Source organism: Patiria miniata, unplaced genomic scaffold, assembly GCF_015706575.1.
Source record: "Patiria miniata isolate m_02_andy unplaced genomic scaffold, ASM1570657v1 HiC_scaffold_3, whole genome shotgun sequence".
NCBI classification, from domain to species: Eukaryota; Metazoa; Echinodermata; class Asteroidea; order Valvatida; family Asterinidae; genus Patiria; species Patiria miniata.
Window position 1 is genome coordinate 6,311,047 of NW_024037069.1, and position 20,693 is coordinate 6,331,739.

Sequence of the window (20,693 nt, forward strand, 5' to 3'; positions counted from 1 at the left end):
TAACCTAGATATACATATGTATTTATTAGGTAATCTGTTAACTTTTGATGTTGACATTTAAAAACTGACCCCAACACCTAGGCACATCAACAAGAATCCTGATCCCCTTCCATCATTCCCATCCTCAACCCTACCTTCAGCCTCCCTTCCTGCCTTGGACAGCGAGCCATGACGGCTTCGCCGTTCTAGTTTTTAACAAATAAAAGCATTTCCCTAATATTTCGCTACATAATCGAATGATGACTCCTCTTTTTCTCGCACAAGTACAATCCCCCCCCCCCCTTTATTTGTTTGTAATCAGTTACATGTAAGTGCTTATAATGTACGATGCAATTTGAAATATATAAATAGCTGTTGTGGTACACAGCCTTTGTGTGAGATTTACACTATGTTCCCGGCGGCAACCACATTTCTGGCCACCGTGGACAAAACTGTATGGACGTGAGACAACGCGGGGGAACGGGATGGGCAAACGTGACAGTCTGTGATTGCCGTGGATGCCGGGCCAGATTTTTTAACTCAAAAAAATTGCCGGGGCAGTCACGGTACGGATGACAAACCTAGTAGGCCGTAGTAAAACGGGGTAAACGCAACAAAACGTGAAAGTACGCGTGAAAGGCCGTAACAAAACTTGGAGACAGTCCGTAGTGGGACGGGAAGCATGTGCATTCCCCGGCATCTCACCGGTCCTTTCAAGTTTTGTCACGTTCTGCCACGTTTAGCGTGCGTTTTGTCACGGTTGCCTTGGTTTTGTCCCGTTTTGGCAAGCTAGTGTGTACGGTAGCCGTTTCGTCGCGTTCAATCACGGCGTGTCCAAATGTGTGACGGTTTACAGGCCCGGTGCGATGCGGCGCGATGCAGCACGTTGCGTTCTACTATGGTCTGATACGGCAAGCGCGGTCTGGGAGGGGGTATAAAAGCATACAATGATTGCTATTGCTTGGGAGGCCTTCTTTTCATACCGTGGGCACAAACTTGCTCCGAAGCTGCCCGGCGTACAAGTTTCATCCGTAGAAAGCCTTGGCAGATCGCGAAAAACATGTCAGACTTTGATTAGAACGTGAGGAACGTGAGGGACCCCAGAGGGACCCCATCAGAACGTGACAGGCCGGGAGGGAACGTACTGGCATCCGTGGTAGTGCGCCTTTGAGCCTCCGGGACTCGGCAGCCCCTTTCCCCCACAGCCCATCACAGATACCGTGATAGACCGTGAGAAAACTTATCAGGACCTAACAAAACTTGACTACGGAGAAAAAATTGCCAAAATCCCACGGCGCACTACATTTCGGGCAAACAGGGCTGCCGTGACCCCCGGGAACATAGTGTAAACCTAGTCTTACACTTTCCTATGTCAAAAGCAATATGACAGTAAGTATCAGTCAGGTGTTTTAATTAAAATATGTCTACATAAGAGCTTTAAAGCCCCCCTTTATTCGATTTTGAGTTTTGCCGGCCAATTATTGCATTTGACAAAAGGAAGAATTTGGCTGAGTTTCAAAGCGAAATATTGTTTACTTTTGTAGTTATCGTAAACAAACATTTGACAAAATGCCTAAATTCCATGTTTTTCTGTTTTCACGAAGTGACACAAACTTACCTCGTTAGCAGGGCCAGAGGAATAAAGCATTTCTCTACACACACTTTGGGATGGGATTGGACGCGCACGCTGTTAACGATGTTGATAAGGCCCCCCCCCCAAAAAAAGTCTCCGGTTTCTGGTATGGAGCTTGCCCAAAAAGTGGTGCGGCGACGCGGCTTTGTTTTTTTTTTACCTGTTTTTTTTGCTTCAAATGTCGGCTGATGACTGCAAATGGTGCCCGACTAAACCTAGTGCAAATATATGGGAGTCTGGAGAGGCCACATAAAGCTTATTCTCGATCATAACCCCATCTAAAAACACATTAAATTGTGCAGCAGCAGGATTCCAGTCAAACCAGTTTTTTTTTTTTTGCCGACGCGCATTGTTACGGCGACGCGCACGCATACCAGAAACCAGAGACTTTTTTTTTTGGCCTAAAGAACAGACGCCGCGCGCTTCAGTGAGTCAGATGCGCAAACGTTTTATTTTTTCACGAAGTGACACAGAGTGTGTACAACCTAATGGGACAAAATAGTGAGGCCTCTGTGTTTTGCTGTTTTCACGAACTGAACAAAACTTTTATTGATCTTTATTAATGAATTACAGCTTAATTAAGAGAGACTTCTAATAAACAACTTTGAATTGGCACAGAACAAAGCATACGTTACTTGACAATGCAAGAATTTCTGAAATCCATAACTAAAAACTAGTCGAAAAGGTGTTTTGAAAAAATGATCAACTTCAACGGTGATTATCTCGGAATGACTTTTTTGCATGATATTGAGGTTTTTGTCACTTCGTGAAAACACCGACGAAATTTCAAAACTGTATTTGCAGAGTTCCCACCAGTTGCACCTAGCTCAGCTGTAACGATTAAGGAGGCTCCATGTACTTTGCACAATGCGGTGATTGGGCCTGCAGACACTCCAGATGGCTATGGATATGCCTTTATTGGGACTGCAGTTTTCCTTTGCCTTGTCATCGTTGGTTTGGTTATTGTTTTGTGCAAGGTAAGTTGGGGCATGCGCCCGATCACACAACATGTTCTTTAAAACACATGGACACTCTCAAGTAATCAATTATAAAGTAAATACTTTGTAGCCAATATCCATATCCTTGCACAAATGGAGTTTTAATATGTACAGAAGCAAGATATGTGCGCTATTGTCTGAGGTGTCATAAGTGTACAGCTTGGGTATCAAACTTGAATCACAAAAGTTTGTAATGACACATTTTGAGAATGGCACAACTCAGAGTATTGCAACATATGTCTAGGCAAGAAATGTGGTACAAATACTGTTGAAGTGACTCTTGTGAATCAGTATTTGTGGTGCTTGGCTGGATATCAGAAGTTGTCTGGAAAATGTTGCCTTTTGAAAATTTCGAAATTCAACGTGTTTGCAGACTTTCTTGGAGACAACTTTATCGGGATCGGGAAAAATAAGCCGCACTGTGGACCTCTGGGAAAACAAAAGGGAAATTCATCCAATAGGAAAATTTGTTGCGTGCCATCGCCACGCATGCAAGAAGTCCATAGAATACCGATTGCTGCCAATTCTGTGCAAGATTGATTTCACATCAAAAAGAGATACTAAGTTTATTTTCATTTGGATATCTTCATGAAGAAACAATGTAAGGAACTGCATGGCCTTCTGTGTGGCAAAACTAGGGGGATAGAATAACCTGGAGGGGGACAGAATAAACAGGCTGGGGGGGGGGGGGACACCACTTCTGCCAAGGTAATTCTGTTCCCTCAGACAGTTTTACCAGGGAACAGAATTACCCTCTACACGGGCCTCTGTGGGCAGTTTTATTTGAGATACTGTTGCGTTCCCTAATAGCAGTTCGTGAAACATTTATTAGAGTCAACAATAATTCAATAAGTTGGAGGGAAACAGAGCTTTGGGGTGACAGTCACAGTCACACATGTCAATACACTGATTTATTCATCTCTTCACTTTACATAACTTTGTTAGATTTCATCAACCTATAGGGTTTCTCATTTTGGTAGTCTTTGGTAGCGTTATAGAGATAACAGGTTGGCGTCTACAAAGTCTATACATGTACTATGTACAATGGCAAAACCATGTCAACCAATACGAACTGAGTGGGCACCGGCACGGTACGGGTTATCGACGGTCAGACCAAAGCGGGAGCGGTCCGCTGCGGTGACCGGGGAGGCAACGGTAACTGGACGGGGCCAGCAAGTGTACCAGGCCGCACTACAGTTCGAACCAAAGTGTGCATGTGGCGTATCGGGTATCCAAGGTCAATCGAGGCACTATGCACCAAGGATAGTGTTTATGACAAGACCGGGCTAGCATAGCTGAACTACGGGGGAAATGGCTACAAGGAGCCGGCTGGCCACAGCGGGAGCGGTCCGCTGTGGTGACGGGGATGAACTAGCTCTGGCTGGGCTAGAACACCAGACAACCGCACAACATGTTCAAGCTAAGACTAGCAGTCCAATGGCCATTCGAAACCGCACAGCACCATTGGGACTAGTGTATTACTATTTCACCAGCTTCTACACACTCCTCGAGGGATCTAGGAGAAGGATGCTTCATAATAACACTAGTACTAATGATTGCACTATTACTTCACCGCGCCTCAACCACTAAGGGAGGCCGATACTTCGTAGTGACAAGAGTCGCACAACAATCGGTCTGTCAGAGTCGGGTTCGCCGCACATCATACGATTTACCGCACAACATATAAGTTCGCCGCACAACTTTGGGTTTAGGGTTCGTTCGCACTACATTGGTTTCGTGGTTCGCCGCACTGCCGAAAGTAAGGAAAACCTCCGGTATTTATAGGCAGTAGAAGTCTCGGGATTAAATAATGCATGAGCACTGATTTAGGAATTAACCAATAGCAATCTTCCATGTCTAAGGGTCACATGACTAGTCACACGGCTTACTAAGAGTGCCTAGTGCAAGAGACTAGAAACGTGTGCATTTACATAAGGAAAAACATGGAGAGAGAAGTGTGCAAATACAGAGATAGATGTGTGCAAATAGTTAGATCAGAGTGCAAAAGTGTTTACGCAACATCTCGAGCAACCTTGATGGAGTGAGTGACAAGCTAAAAGGTTACTGTGTCACAGGTTATTGACACCGCAGGATGTCTTACCACGCCCAGCTACGCGACCACGCAAGGGTAACATTCCATTCCCTCGAGCTAAGTACGGGACTGGAAAACTGGACCGAGAACTCCAGTTAGTGTTCATGGGTAACACACGGGGGAGAGAAACGCTCCGTGCTGCTGAGCAGTCTCTCGGAGAACGCCAAAGCACGCATGCTATGGGGAAAGGAACTTAGCTCGCTGGGGCGAAGGGAGGTGTGGTCAGTCGCGCACATGTACATCGCTACATGAATAATGCATACAGTAGCGCGCGTGGTATTGCATCATGCGCTGTGCTTGGTAAGAGACCCTGGGAATAAAAGTGCAAGTTGGCAATTGACGATAATTAGGTAAAATAAGGAACTATAAAAGACAACAAGAAGATTGTGTACTTCATGGACAGAGTGATCCAGAGGGCGCTAGATTTCCATAATCAAGCATTCTGGGTTCGTAACAATACTTTATATATTGTTTTGCTTCCAAAGTGAGCATTTTAACCTTGATGGGAATAACAATTCAAATGTATATCGCCTGAACTGAAAGAGGTTGATAACCCAGGATCAATGAATGCATTGAATGACTTTTGCTATTCTCTCTTTTTCTATTTAATACTTACAGAAGCACAGTAAGGCGGATAATAGCAGAGAAAATGGTGCAGCAGAAATGCAGGTATGAGAAGTTGACGGCAGGTCACAAGCTTTAAAGTGTCACTTTCATAACTGGAAAAGAATGATTCCAGTTTTCAAAAAGCTCGATGGTAGGATACATAGATGCCGGGAGGCAATCCAAGCCTCTCTGAAGTAAAGACTCAATGCAAAGTAACAGTTCACACTGCCGGGAATTGATGCATTTTAAATTTCCAACTTTCGCAAAATTTCAGAACTTTCCATCATGAAGAATGATGCGTGAACAAATTACAAGATTCTTTAAAATTTAATCACGAAGCTTTCTTTTGCAGGATCCAAGGGTGAACTCTGGGAAATGGACCTGGATTCGGAAGTCCTGGAGCCACTTAACCAGAACGGACATGGTGTAAATTGATTTACAACACGAGTACTAAGCCAATTGTGCCTATGAAAATTGCAATATAAATGATGAAATTTGTACATGTAGTTATACACATGTGCATTGTAATTATTTTTTTTTACATTGTAAATTTTTTTTGTACATTGTACCTTAATAAAACATATTTTATTGAAATTTTATTTTTTTTATTGTAGGGTGATTGTTATTGTAGAATGACTTATAAATTGGTTGAATTGGTTAGTGGAATTTGCCTGTGATACAAAGAAACTAAAGAGTAAACATTTATAAACAGTAATCAACAGTAATCTAGTTTCATGCTGAATAACATGAAACTAGTTTTATCAATATTAAAGGGAATGTACAACATTTGCTTTAGCTGCAATTTTCAGAAATAAATGGATTTGGAGGATTAGTATGTTATTGCAAATATTGTTACACTGACTTGTTTCACGTTTTGGGTTTGAATATGCTTGAAAAACCAAGAAAACCAATCATATTCTTGTAGTCTGGTTCCCTGACCCCACTTAAGATGAAACGGAGCAATTTATAGACTTTGGGGAATTGTAAGATCAAATAATCAGTCTAGCAGGCCTGTAGTCTTCACAGGTGTGTAATCAATTGCGAAGAAAATGCAGATGAACTAAATATAAAAAATTAGGAGCACTTTTTGAAAAAAAGCCAGTTTCTCCAACGCTGGTTGGCCGACCAGCGTTCAAAAAATACATTTTTTCTTGAAAATTCCAGCATACCAGAAGCCACAACTTTACAGGATGCTTGAGACTGTCCTTCCCTAACAATCCAGAAAGATATTTCGTGATAATTTGATCATTTTGTTTTTTTGATGTTTGCAAATGTTGTATCTTCCCTTTAATAGACAACTTATTAGCTTTAATCCAGTTTGAAACATGAGTGAGCTCCCGGTTAACTTTATCAATGAGATTGTCTACGTTTTTATGGGAATAAAATAAATTTGAATCATCAGCAAAAAGTATAAAGGAAAGAATCTCAGAAAATTTATCAAAATCATTAATATAAATAGAAAACAACAAAGATGCCAGTGGGGACCCCTGTGGTACTCCACACGTTAATTCTTTAAGGTTAGATTTCTTGTCATCAATACAAACAAACTGTTGACGATTAGTAAGATAATTCCTGAACCACTTCAAGGCAATACCTCTAATTCCATAAAAGTTAAGTTTCGATAAGAGAATTTCATGATCAACAGTATCAAATGCCTTGTAGAGGTCCAGGAAAATTCCCAGAGTATGGCAAGACTGTCCGCGTCCTGTGGTAATTTTGTCAATTACAGTCGACTCTCGTTAGTACAAACTCTGTCAATACAAAATTCTGGTTATAACAAACATAAGGCCTTGGTCCCGACTGTGCATCTATGTGCACAATAAATGGGACTGATGTTCCTCTTAATACAAAATTCTGATATAACAAACAATTTGGCTAGGTCCGAAGGAGTTTGTATTAACAAGACTCGACTGTAGTTGCAGGATAGCATGTGAGGTTGAGTGATTCTCTCTGAACCCATATTGAACATCAGATATAATATTGTTTTTCTTTAAAAACTGAGATGTGCGAGTATAAATAATACGTTCAAGAATTTTCGAAAAAGAAGTTAAAATAGAAATGGGTCTATAATTACTCATCAGGTGGGGGTCACCTTTCTTGAAAATAGGAATGATCCTGGCTATTTTCATAGACTGTGGAACTATGCCAGTAATAATTGACTGATTCATTATATAAGTAAACGGCCCAGAAATACTGGAAATAATATCTTTGATAGTAAAGCTGTTAAAAGAATCATGACCAGAACTTTTCTTATTGGGTAAGCTCAATATGTACGATTGCATGAAGTTCTTGTTCCGTCACAGGAGCAAAAAAAAATAAAGGATTTGGATTATGAAGATAATTTTGATAATGAGTAGGACAATTGCGATTTTGAGTTGCAAGTTTGGGTCCAACATTGACAAAATAATTGTTAAAGTGCTCTGAAATTAAATAAGGATCTTTAACACTAAAGTTGTTAACATTAATACTAGAAGTCTTTCGAGGAGTATTGTTTTTGAGAACAGAGTTAATAATTGTCCACGTGTTCTTAATGTTGTTCTTCTCCTTTTCAAATTGGTTGGAAAAATAATTTGTTTTTGCAGTACGTAATACAGTTGCGAGTAAATTTCTGAAACGGATATATTTATGTCGGTTAGTGTCACCGGGAGAACGAATATATTTATGATAAAGTTTGTTTTTATGATTAGTAGATTTTAATAAAGCTTGGGTTATCCACGGAGACCTAGAATGGTACTTTTTATTTGTGTGATTCGCTTTAACCAAAGGAATATTTTTATCATACAGATTATTAAAAGTATTCATAAAAAAGTTAAAGGATGTATCAGGATTATCTGTATTAAAAATTGCAGACCAGTCGGTGGTTTCAAATCAGATTTAAAACAACAAAGATTTTCGGGGGAGGTTTTGCGAAAATATTTGGAATGGATGGGGTGAATATTTAAATTGTATGGAAGTTTTGTAAAAATGGGAAAATGATCTGAAATATCGGTAACTAAAATGCCTGAGCTAAGAGGAGGAGGGATATTACAAAATATATTATCAATAAGGGTAGCAGAAGTAGTCGTAATTCTGGTAGGTTTATTAATTAATGGAATAAAAGAGTGGCTAAACATTGAATCCATGAATTCCTGAGTTTGATTGTGATGGTCGCTATTTAAGAGGTTGATGTTAAAATCTCCCGAGATAAGGCACGGTTTATTCCCATTGGAAAGTAAGGTTTGAATTTCCTGAAGTGAAATAAAAAAGTCATGAAATGAAGCGGAAGGCTGTTTATAAACAACAACTACAATAATATTCCTATTCTTATGATTATTAATTTCGATAAAAATAGACTCAAAGGAATCAGTTAAACGGGATAGATCAGGCCTTATGATGTATTGGAGATCAGAAGATATGTACAAGGCAACACCACCCCCCACTTTATTGGTTCGACTGTTGGCCTCAAGATGATAACCTGGCATAGTATAAATATTAAAAAATATTAAAAATTATTTTTGTAGCTTAATAATGTACATTTCCATTCATTATTTAATGGAATTACAGTGACAGACCTTTATAAATCATATTTCTTTTCATTTTCACAAATTGGCATCGTTGTACATGCCAATGAAATGGTGGCCCTTCTAGATGGATACCTTTCAAAACCAATTTAAAATTGACTTTTTTGTACATGTACTTGTATCCAACTACCAGAATACCGGAAATATCCTGAAAAAAAAACCCAGAAGAGTTGGGCCATGCACAGATTGACTTTATGATGAAATTCCTAAATTGATCAGAAAAGGAATATTCACCCCAGCTAGCGATCAATGCCTTGAGCAAAATTCTAGGCATGCTGGCGTTCAGGACTTGACAAGGATATAACTTATAAGGTAGATGTTGGTGGCTTCTACTGCCATCCAGGCCATGGAGGTTAAAATGAAGTAGTGGATCAGAGCAGCCACAAGGATGCAACCCGGCCTGGAAGCCATATGGCCTCAATACACAGCAAGAAGATGAGGTAGAGAGCCAGCAAGGCAACACACAGGCTGATCAGGATCTGCTGGGGATGCTTGGTACGGAGTTTCCTACGTATTAACGGTGAAACACACTGCTTGATATTTTGTGAAGAGCTCAAAGGATTGCTTGAAACAAGTTTCTGTATACCAACAATATGTTAATATATTATCCCTGAAACTTAAAATGATTTACGCAAACTGCAACATTAAATGATGTGGTGCAAAGTATCTAGACTAATGCCTTGATAAATTGACTGCTCTAATTAGATAAGCATTCAAATCAAGTGGTTTTATTTGCTAGAGAGGTACGTAGTAGAGCCACCACCTGAAATCAATATTCCTTTGGAACCGCTTTTGAAAAACCCGTTCCTGATTTACAATCATTTCCATTTATAACAGGCATGCAACTTTTTCTCAGATCAGCTGATTTCCTCTTTTTTGATCTCTCATGTGCCATTGAAAATAGAAAAACACTTTACAAAGTCTTGGAAAGATTTAAATTTCCTCTTTTTTGTGACTTCCCAGATGCATGTCTGTTATAAGAGATAGCACTGTTTATAGATTATTTGAATTGACCAAGAAAGAAATATGTATTTCTTGTGCTTACCACAATAACAGCGAAGCTGGTTAGATGGTCACACAGACACCTGATGATGCCATCGGGTAGCGATTCATGCCTGCGTCCCTGTGTGGACCAATCGCCACGCCCGTCAGTCACAGTGAAATTCCAGAACACGCACTCGGCACTACCGACCGTCTCATTCTTACTCTGCTCACCTGGAAAAGAAAAAGAAAGATTTTCCTCCGTAAAAAGATTATTCAAAAATGGTTTTGTCAATTTTTTATGCATGCCTCAAAGAGTTTAAGAATTGAATAAACACAAAAATGAGGTTTATTCTACAAAGGTTGATGTATGGCGACATTAGCACAATGTAGAGATATAAACAATAATGTCAGTGATTATCAGAAGTTTTGGCATATTTTCAATGAATTTCTTTTGCGCAGTGTTTTTGGAGAGAATGTTGCAAGCTGACGCCACTTCAGCGGTTGTGTACACAGTTTATGGAGAGTCAAGAAAAAAAATTGGAAATGTTTCTCAGTCCCAGATTCATGTCTTATCATCATTTTTGCAATGACTGACCTTCATTGAGATGATAAATGAAGACAAAAGCGGCGTCAGGTTGCAACATTCTTTCCCTGTTTTTCCCTTAATATTGAATATAATCGGTGCATTCTAATTAAGAAGTAGGTTTTCGAAACAATTGTTTAAATCTTAATAATCAATAATGATTTGGATACGTACTAATTACATGTGGGTGCAGTTTCCGAGCAGTTAAGACGACAGCAATGTCACCAACAATGGTGTAGCCTATTTTTAACATGTAAAAACCAGAATCCACCATGGACCTCAAGTTGTTGTGTATCTGCATTTAATAAGATGTATTCACAGGTGTTTTTAAACACGAGCTTCTCTCCAGCTTTGAACCTAATATCTGGCTTCAAGTGTGAAACCCATAATCTCCAAATATTGACCTCAAACTATAGTATTCAAGGTTTCTAATGTAGAACATGACCCACATTGAGCCCAAGTTTACCAAGTCATAAGGTGTCTGGTATAGTTGGAGACGAAGTCGAAGTTTCGACGAGCTCCTTATAAGGGCTGAAGACACTGATAACAGGCATCATAGCAGCAATGATGCGGCTACCCAACGTGCCCCTGAATCTGTCCTCACGCCTACCTGCATAATTCAGTGTGGGAGACGAAACAGCCTGCTGTACGTTCTGATACAGGAAGATACTAGCTGGAACCTGATCGCCAGCGCCTGTTTGATGAGACACAGAAAAGCTGTAAGTAAAAAAAAACATTGTCACGATCATTTGGCTCCTTTTCACTGATCGTTCGTTTGCATAAGGTTATTGGTTAATTGGTTTTACTGAACCAGTTCAAATTCAATATTCTTGCTGTTGCAGCGTAGGGACGGGCGAGTAAATCCATTCATTGGCATTACCGGGAAATCCTACAGCTCTGCCCGGTCCACTAGCGACCGTCAGTGAGTCAATATGTCTGTCAGTCAGTGTGATATGTGCAAGGGAGACTACAGCCTGGACCTTTTGGGACCATGGCAAAGGTGCTTGGTTACCTCCAGGGATAGCAATCATAACTTTTATTTAGTTAGCTTCTACATGAATTCAGTGTTCCCAATGCAGCAATTGAACCTCAGAACAAATTCCTTGTCTTTCAATCTATTATTTACATACATGTATGTCCCAAATATGAAGGGGAGTCCATATTTCATTTGAGTGTCAAAACAAAGCAAATATCATGATGTCAAAAGTACAAGTTTAATTGATAGGTTTTCTCATAACAAAATTGCTTCACTGCCAAACAAAGTCACCATGAATCTTCCTGTTTTTTGGGCATACAACAAGGCTGAACTCATTAAAAAACTCTTAGTTGCTTAAAATCTCCAAGGAGGTTTTCTTTAGAATTTCGCAGTATTAATCCTCCTTTTGTTTGATCAGTCACAGACAGTCAAAAAATCAATCCTGTTCCCATGCCATGCCTTTTACATAAGCTAGTCACCAACAGTTGGATCATATTTCTTTTAAGCACCTTGACAGTTAAATTCCATCAACAGACAAAAGCAAGTAACTGGTAGGCACAGCTGGCTTATCAATCGTCTACAGTCAAAACATTGCTGTATCAAGTTTCATGAAAGTCATACCCAGTCAATCACAGCCAGTCAATGAGCCATTTTCGGTTCCTGCAAAGGGGAATATTTTGGAAGATTCAGAGTGGTCCCTTTCAAAGAATATATCTCGCCAAGTTTTCTTAGCCTAAAGTTCCTGTTAACAAAGGACAATTCACACCAATGGCATTCACTCACCCAGACTGACGGTCTAGATCGTGTCTTCTCAACTAGGATGTTACATGGATGGATGGAGTCTTTGACGAAAGACGGCGACTTCTCAATCAACGCCTCACTGATAATTACCATATCCTTCAATGAAAATACAAACAAAAGACATTATCCCTTACCCTGCCAGACCCAACACGGTGCATCAGGTGTAATAGTCTGTGGGACCTTGCTGCATTGAGCCATCAACACCAGTGCATAAACAGCCAATTCTGAGACAATAAGAGCTAGTCCCATTGAACAATGCCACAGTTGTATCCTGCTGCATTCGGTGACCACAGACTCTGAGGCATTTTGGCCTTGTGATTTTTCACCTGATGGATCTTGCTACACTGAGCTGGCTTGTCAATTAGACTAGTGTTACATGTTGCTGCGTTCAGTAGGGTTTCTAGTCAAAATACCCTGGAGGGTTAGGGTTGTTGGGTAATCACAGCAATTGTTGACAAAACAATCAAAATTTGGTTTCTTTGCACATCCCAATTATACAGCTCCACTATTCAGCAACTAATCAGAGCTACCAACATTTGCATCTTGCCATCAGGGAGATTTTGTACAACAATCAGGGAGATACTTAGAATTACATTCAACATAATAGGGAAAAAGTTTCCATAATCAGGGAGATTTTCAAATTTGTTCATCAGAACATGGAAAGGTTGGTTTATTTTCAGGGAAATTTCTGAAGAATCAAGGAGAGTTGGCAGATCTACAACTTGATCCCAACTAGTCTTTACGCTTCAAACCCTTCAAGTCTTGCCTGTACACTTTTGCCCGTAGAGTTACTAACACCACACACAATCCTTCAAAAAGATCCTGTATCTAGTACGCAGTGCTCTTCAAAACCAATTTACATTTTTTTTTGTGGACATAAAGTTTGGATCTGTTGTCACGCTGCAGAGCATTCAACATGTCAAATACTCATTGTCTCTCTACAGAATAAATTCACAGTAAATTAACAGTTCAAGACCTTTTACAAGAAGGTTTTCAGATGCTTAACATATTACATGCTTCAAGAGCCAATCATAGTACTTACCCCAACAGAAAACTGAATGAACTCCTCTGCAAAAGCTCCCATGAGGAAGACGATAATCCTACTTGGGGGCGGGGCATCGTTGGCAGCCGGCTCCTCCCCCTCCTCAAGAATCGTCTTCATCCACTTGTTCTTGCCGGCGGAATGAAGGGGCCACATCTTAGCAATTCTTCCCTGCAACACCAACCGAGGAAATTGATAAAACGATATGGTTTCACATATTATTTTCAATAAACCACACCGGATTTAACAAAGGATGGTATTTTGCCAAAACACACTAATTAGCCTAGGTTGGAGTGCATACTGTGTCGCAGTGTTGTCGTCAAGTCCATCACAAGTCCATCATAAGTCGGTCAAAGTCTATCACAAGTCTGTCACAGGTCCAACACAGGTCCAACACAAGTCGATCCTAATTCTATCACAAATCAGTCACAAGTCAGTCACAAATCCATCACATGTTAATCACAAGTCGATCTCAAGTCCATTATAAGTCTATCACAACTCTGTCACAAGTCCATCGCAAGTCTGTCAGAAGGTCCATCACAAGTCCATCCTAATTCTATCTCAAGTCCATCACAAGTCTATCACAAGTCTGCCAAAAGCCATCACAAGTCAATCACAAGTCAATCTCAAGTCCATAACAAGTCTGTCACAAGTCTATCACAAGTCTGCTAAAAGTCAATCACAAGTTCATCTCAAGTCCATAATAAGTCCATCACAAGTCTGTCACAAGTCCATCACAAGTCTATCACAAGTCTGTCACAAGTTAATCACAAGTCCATGATAAGTCTATCACAAGTCCACCACAAGTATGTTACTAATCCATCACAAGTCAAACACAAGTGTGTCACGAGTCTGTCACAAGTCCATCACAAGTTATCCAGTCTCAAGTCAAGTCACAAGCCACACAAATGAATTTTGACAAAAATGTTCCTTTGACATTGTTCACCCCATTACTCATTACTGGACTTGTGAAAAGACTCGCGATTTACTCTTGACAGGACTTGTGATGTGATGGACTCGACTATGACACTGCATGCCGAGTTGCTATGTTTTTAGATGCAAGGATAAGTTCTGAAAAATGTACAAAACCTCTGTCATCCAAATAGAACACTCTTAAGCCTTCTAAAAAGTAAGTTGGAACCTACCTCAATGTACTTAAAATTGAAGGAGGAATCCAGCTGAACATCAGCCAAGGATAACTGCTGCATCTTTGATAAACTTGATGGCCGACAAGAACATACTGTGACTGCCCTTGAAGCCATCTTGTCTGCCTGAAAGAAAAGGAAAGAATTTGGTAACTGCCCAATAAATTGCTCTTGCACGCAGCTGTAGTTGTACATATTTCTTCACTCAAAATGGTATGGATTTGTGAATACCTCCCTCACACTCCGCCACACATTGGTCAATAGCGCAAACATTAGCTGATTTTGCGATGGAGTAGGATCCTAGGCCTTTGGCAATATAAGTGATCATCCAGCACAATCAACCAGATTTTACAAGTTGGATCAACCAAAAACAATAGACCATCATGGATAGTTTGTATGGCCGGCCGCGCAGCGCGCCCGACAACACGATGTCATGAACTGCACAATGCATATTCATAACCTTGCCCAAGCATGCCCGCATAAAAGCATACATAAACGATGAACAAAACTACTCCGCCAATTTAAAATCCCATGGAGGAACATTTTTGAGATGATATTTGTGGGAGCTGAAGACTGATCGTCGTTTCTTGGCCAGATGGATGAAGGTTTCTAGATAAAGGAACATGTTTTGGAAAAGGTATGAGTTCCTCTATGAGCAGGTACCCTAACTTTGACAAATCTCTGCCCTGGATGAGAAGATAATCTCCCGCAAAGTCGGTAGCAAATTTGCTACATCAGTTTCAGGCATCCAGAGGACGTTTGCCGCTCTGGCCGTACTATAGAGCTTGTGAAAGTGTACGGCCAGAGGCATTCGGGCTAAGTGCGTGCACACACAGGCCCAAAAAACGATGTCGCCGTGCATGGACAGCCATGCCAACCGGTGAGTAGGTGAACAGCCCCGGCAATAATCCCTCATCATCCGTTTCACAGATTTTATATTCCAAAATGGGCAAATATTTGGAGCCGCAGGAACGAGTTGACTCGGGTAAGCATGGTAGAGTTTAGTCCCATAAATGTGCATGCACGCCGGCGCACGGCACTTCAGACCAAGAATGGTAAATGGGCGAAGATTGGTCACCACTGTTAGCGAGCACGGTGCTGTATACGTACGTTATAATAGACACACACATACAACGTGTATATCGTACACTGAACGACAGGAAAAACATATTCGTACCGCGACATGCATGACATGTCCGATGTAAACAACCAGGTTTTTTTTTCTTTAATCGGGAATGGTAAGACATTAGGTTGGTTTCCTTTCAACCAGATGTTTGAAATAGGATAAGTAAACAATCGAAAACATGAAATTTTCGGGGGTTTCAGGACCTAGTGCCCCTTTCTTATTACGCAGTGGCTATCGTTATGGCAGCCGTAACACATTTCCCTTTTTCTATCGTTACGGCACTGCAATTGCACAATGACATGTCAGATCGAACCACGCTTCCGGCCGGCCGTAACCCATTTCCCATTTTCTATTACGGCACTGCGCAGGCGAGATGACATGGCCGATCGAACCACAAAGCTGGCGATGCAGCCGGCCGGCAAATTGACTCGGACTATCCACGAAAGCAAGAGCTCTAAACAATATTGTTAAATGTAGAATATTTATTTGTAAACAACTGAAAATAACTCCAAAAAATCATTAATCATTCCTCACAGTCCTCGATCCATTATTAAATTAAACCAAAGTTTGCACATACCGGTACCCTAGAGAGTTGAGGTAGTTAAAATAAACATAAATGAAAATAAATCAGGTATTATTCGTCTGTACAGCATCTCGGGCATGAAACGGCATGGCAATGGCACGCACGCGAAGTTGACCTCGTATTATTTCAAGGCGTCGCTGACGACTTTGTTAGGGACCCTTTTTTTGGCCGATTTCACCGTGTGGGAGCTTCTTACATACAGGGAGGTATATGTGGCCTTTTCCCACTCTGATACTGACTGGGACAGTGCCTCAAAAGAGGCAAATTCTGTGCCCACAACGAGAGAATTCGCCATGTCTCTTGGGCACTCGTCCGACCTCGACCGAGACGCCAGAATCAGAGGCCTGTACTGGACATACGTACGTATTGCATGGCCACCTGTGGTGTATGCCCCGGCCGGCTGGGCGCACAGATCCCCGGCCCCGCGACGCGCGACGCAGGAAGCGCCAGCTTCTTGGTTCGATCGGCCATGTCATCGCGCTTGCGCATATGCAGTACCGTAACGATAGAAAATGGGAAATGCGCTACGGCTGCCGTAACGATAGCGACTGTTAACACACGAATGATAATTATCATTCGTGTGTTAACTAGATCACTACCGCAGTATTATCGTTCCGTTGCATGTTTTCGATCGACACGTATTTTCGATCCCCGGTGACGCCAGGATACTATTACTATTAGTCCCATACGTGGCCAATTTACTGGCATGACTAGCATGACTCCGTAAATAAAGGCCACACTTCCACCATGTACAAAAAAGTTGAACTTTGTCAAATTTTTATTTTCACATTTAGGCTTACCGGTAGTTTATTTTTGCTTTAGAAGCATACTCAACCTCTTTATAGACTCATCAGAAAGTGCTGCCTTTTAGCTTTTTGGATATTATTTTGGATATTTTTACACCTAAGCATCCCAGAAGGGTCATTCCATGTCAAATCACCCAAATTTTTTTAAAATTTAAACCCCACCCCCTTCAAATTGGTTCATATTTAGTTTATTGGGTAAGTTAGGCTGAAAAAGCTTGAATTTTAAGTTTTAGAGCCGTCGGATAAACAGTTTCTGTGCTACGGCCCGCCATTGTTTGGCAATTTTGGTCAAAATGGGCGTGGCTGCCAATTTTCAAATGACCATATCTCCATAACCTGTAAGCCAAATTTGTTAATCTTGGTTTCTTTTGAAAGGTAACATCATAAGGAATCCAAATTTACCATTATTTTTCATGTCAGGGTTATTTGAAGTATAATGACCTTTTGACCTTTACTTTGACCATGAATTTGACCTTGTGGATCACCCGTCTTTGAGACGAACTTGGATGAAAATTAAACCCCACCATGTTTTCTACAAAATATCAAAAGAATGGGGGTATAATATTTTTTGTTTGGTTTCTAGCTCATGTCAAAGTTGGCAAACGTGTTACAAATGTGATATCCCTATGCAGTGTACTAGTGGATTTAAAGTAGGGATTTTTTTTGTCCCTGAAATATGTTCATGTATAGGGATATCACATTTTCAACACGTATGCCAACTTTGACATGAGCTAGAAACCAAATAAAAAATATTATACACCCAATTTTTTGACATTTTGTAGAAAACATGTTGGTGTATAAGTTTCATAAAAATTCATCTCAAGGTCACGTGATCCACAAGGTCAAATTCAAGTTCAAAGTAAAGGTCAAAAGGTCATCATACTTTAAATTACTCTAACATGATGATGAACAGTAATGGTAAATTTGGATTCCTTATGATGTTACCTTTCCAAAGAAACCAAGATTAACAAATTTGGCCCACAGGTTATGGAAATATGGTCATTTGAAAATTGGCGGCCACACCCATTTTGACCAAAATTACTAAACAATGGGGGGCGGTAGCACAAAAACCGTTTGTCCGATGGCGCTAAAACGTAAAATTTCAGCTTTTTCAGCCTAAATTACCCCACATACTAGATATGAGCAAATTTGAAGGGGGTGGGGTGTAACCCATTGGGTGATTTGACATGGAATGACCTAGCCCCATAAATGTGGCCTAATTACTGGACTGCCTCCGTAAACATAGGCCACACGTCCACATATACAAAAATCGTGTCGACTTTGCCAAATTTTGATTTTCACATTTAGGCTCAGTTTGTAGGATTTTTTTGCTTTAGAAGCTTACTCACCCACTTTATAGGCTAGTCAGAAAGTGCTGCCTTTTTCAGATGTATATTTTTCGTGAAATTTCCAGATTCATTTTTACACGTTTGCGTATCAAAATCTCAACATGAAATTTCACAAAAATTAGACATCTAAAAAAGGCAGCACTTTCTGACTAGCCTATAAAGTGGGTGAATATGCTTCTAAAGCAAAAAAATCCTACAAACTAAGCCTAAATGTGAAAATCAAAATTTGGCAAAGTCGACACGATTTTTGTACAGGAAAAAATTCCGTACTCGGACGTCACTTTTTTCAATTAATTTTCTAGCGCCAAAAGTTACATCTTTTATGGTTATTCCTCCACTTTCCCTCCTCTACTCTCACCCTCTCCTTTCCTTAATTTCTATTTATTAATCAGTCAGTTACTTCATCGGGATTCGAACCTCTGACGCTTGCTTGATACACGAGACTCTTAACCGCTAGGCCGCGCACGATCGCTGTTGCAATAATCAATCTTTGGACGTATTTGAAGTATCCATTGAAATAAACTAAATATTCATGAGAAAATAAATATTCATAATGACGTTTGCACTATCATTGGCAGGCTCATGCGACGTCATGGTTGTTGATGTCACTTGTATAACGTACCGCTGTCTTTCAGCCACTACAATCAGTTTTGACCGGCTGCTTCAAGTTAGTTCTGCACGACGTATGCATCCAAAATGTGCTCTAAAAACACATTTTGAGTAAATTTTTTTCACCTTAACACAGCTTCCTGGATTTCTCTTGGTTCAAATGACAAGGTGAGGTGACAATAATATGTTTGGCAGCAGATAAATTGACGTCCGAGTATGGATCTTTTCCCCTAATTTAAATCAAAACTGTGACTTTCACTTTTTATTAGGGTGTTGGCTCCCTTGCCATGGAGACATAATATGATATTTTTAATTTGTCACTTTATTGCAGTTATAAGTTATGATAAACTCGTAAACAAACCTTTCAGTTTCAACGCGAGGCAGGCAACAGCTGCAGAATTGAAGTAAGAAGTGAGAACTTTGACAGTTTTGAAAAGTGCGCCCTCACTGCTCGCCCTTACCACATAACGTTAAGTCGTCGCTTGAGGGCGCAAACCTAGACCGTAGCTTTGTCCGAATTCCAATCGGCCTAAACGCGTCGAGCCCAACCTCGTACCCAGGGTGTCGAGCAGTACGCGCCCATCACTACCTGCTCTCTCACCCTGGTATTGGATCATTTGCATGTGCAAGATTTTTGCACACGTATGCAAATAATACGGAAGCTTGAATTGCCTTCCGCGATACCGCGTTACCGCGATAATTTATCACAGAAATCCGGAATTCAAAGATAATTCCTTCCGCGATACCGCGTTACTGTGATAATTTATCACGGTAACGCGGTATCTCTGAATGATTTATCTCTGAATTCCGGATTTCTGTGATAAATTGTCAGGGTAAGGCCAAAAAAAAATAATAAGTCGGTCTCTGGTCAGCGCGCGCGTCGATTTTAATCATGCGCGTCGATCTTTTTTTTTCCAAAATGTTCCGCGGTAGCTCCAACAGCGCCCTCTATTTCCGCACCTCCTCAATTTTTTTTTCACCAAAGAGCACCAAGGAATGGGAAATTGCACCAAGGCAAATGATCGAAAGCACCAAGGCAAATTATGGAGGACACTAATGTACATGAGGACACCAAAAAAGCAAAATAGTACCCACCTTGTCTGTACAATCCAAGCTTGAAAAAAAAAAAAAAAGCAAAAAAAAAAAAAAAAAGCCGCGTGGCCGCGTCAATTCCGGAACTTTGGTCTGACCAGAGACCGAATTTTTTTTTTTTTGGCCTAACGCGGTATCGTTGAATGATTTATCTTTGAATTCTGGATTTCTGTGATAAATTATCGCAGTAACGCGGTATCGTTGAATGAATTATCTTTGATTTCACGATTTCTGTGATAAATTATCGCAGTAACGCGGTATCGCGGAAGGCAATTCAAGCTTCCGTAAAATAAAGAACAGTCTGGTGTCTGGATATGCGTTACACATTAGCGTTTGTTTTTGTATGCGGTGTCTGGGGTAAAAACAGAGTCAATTCGTAGCAGCGCGAGCACGGCGTGAGTTACGAAAACACGATTTTTGAAATCAAACTGTTACGATCTTATCGAGACAACATGCAGTATCATATTTCATATTAATATGAGCAAATTGGAAAGGAAATTAGTATTTTTGAGAAGGCGTGGACGAATGATCGCGAAAACACGTACTGCACGTTGTGAATATATAGCACCAAGTACACGATAAAAATCCATTACTAGCCGGTATCCAATCAGGATACAGGAAGAAAGTTTCCTATCCAGGGTTTAGGAAATAAAGTAAGCACTGGGGACGAGGTTGTGTTGTTTCCCATCATGCCTTGCGCGATCCGGTTCGTTAGTAAAAACGTCATAC

General features: G+C 40.6%; 2 protein-coding genes across 6 annotated transcripts in view; one reads left to right on the forward strand and one right to left on the reverse strand.

Moving 5' to 3' along the window:
* The window catches only part of LOC119738161, a 44,463-nt gene extending 38,292 nt beyond the window's left edge, over positions 1 to 6,171 (forward strand). For 3 of the 4 annotated variants that reach the window (XM_038212905.1, XM_038212907.1, XM_038212906.1), the window contains 3 exons: positions 2,417 to 2,589; positions 5,321 to 5,371; positions 5,661 to 6,171. In XM_038212905.1, coding sequence (XP_038068833.1) covers positions 2,417 to 2,589; positions 5,321 to 5,371; positions 5,661 to 5,738 — 302 coding nt within the window. In that variant the 3' untranslated portion in view covers positions 5,739 to 6,171. The remainder of the gene's footprint in view (positions 1 to 2,416; positions 2,590 to 5,320; positions 5,372 to 5,660) is intronic. The other variant, XM_038212908.1, reaches the window with a different exon arrangement.
* Positions 6,172 to 6,489: 318 nt separating this feature from the next.
* Positions 6,490 to 19,336, reverse strand: LOC119738164. 2 transcript variants are annotated; one of them, XM_038212916.1, is made up of 7 exons: positions 19,234 to 19,336; positions 14,400 to 14,525; positions 13,255 to 13,425; positions 12,195 to 12,308; positions 11,046 to 11,129; positions 9,914 to 10,083; positions 6,490 to 9,375 (listed from the first exon to the last, which is right to left on the reverse strand). In XM_038212916.1, the coding sequence occupies exons 2-5, from the start codon at positions 14,514 to 14,516 to the stop codon at positions 11,055 to 11,057; spliced, it is 477 nt and encodes a 158-aa protein (XP_038068844.1). In that variant the 5' UTR covers positions 14,517 to 14,525; positions 19,234 to 19,336; the 3' UTR covers positions 6,490 to 9,375; positions 9,914 to 10,083; positions 11,046 to 11,054. The 2 variants fall into 2 exon arrangements, with proteins under 2 accessions (XP_038068844.1, XP_038068845.1); XM_038212917.1 differs by having other exon boundaries at positions 11,046 to 11,152.
* Between the last annotated feature and the right edge of the window lie 1,357 nt (positions 19,337 to 20,693).

Coding starts and splice junctions, on each gene's coding strand:
- LOC119738164 (XM_038212916.1), bottom strand. CDS start 14,516: ATGGCTTCAAGGGCAGTCACAGTATGTTCTTGTCGGCCATCAAGTTTA. Junction 13,426..14,399: donor TCAATTTTAAGTACATTGAG/GTAGGTTCCAAC, acceptor TTGGTGTTGCAG/GGAAGAATTGCTAAGATGTG. Junction 12,309..13,254: donor TCATTCAGTTTTCTGTTGGG/GTAAGTACTATG, acceptor TTTTCATTGAAG/GATATGGTAATTATCAGTGA.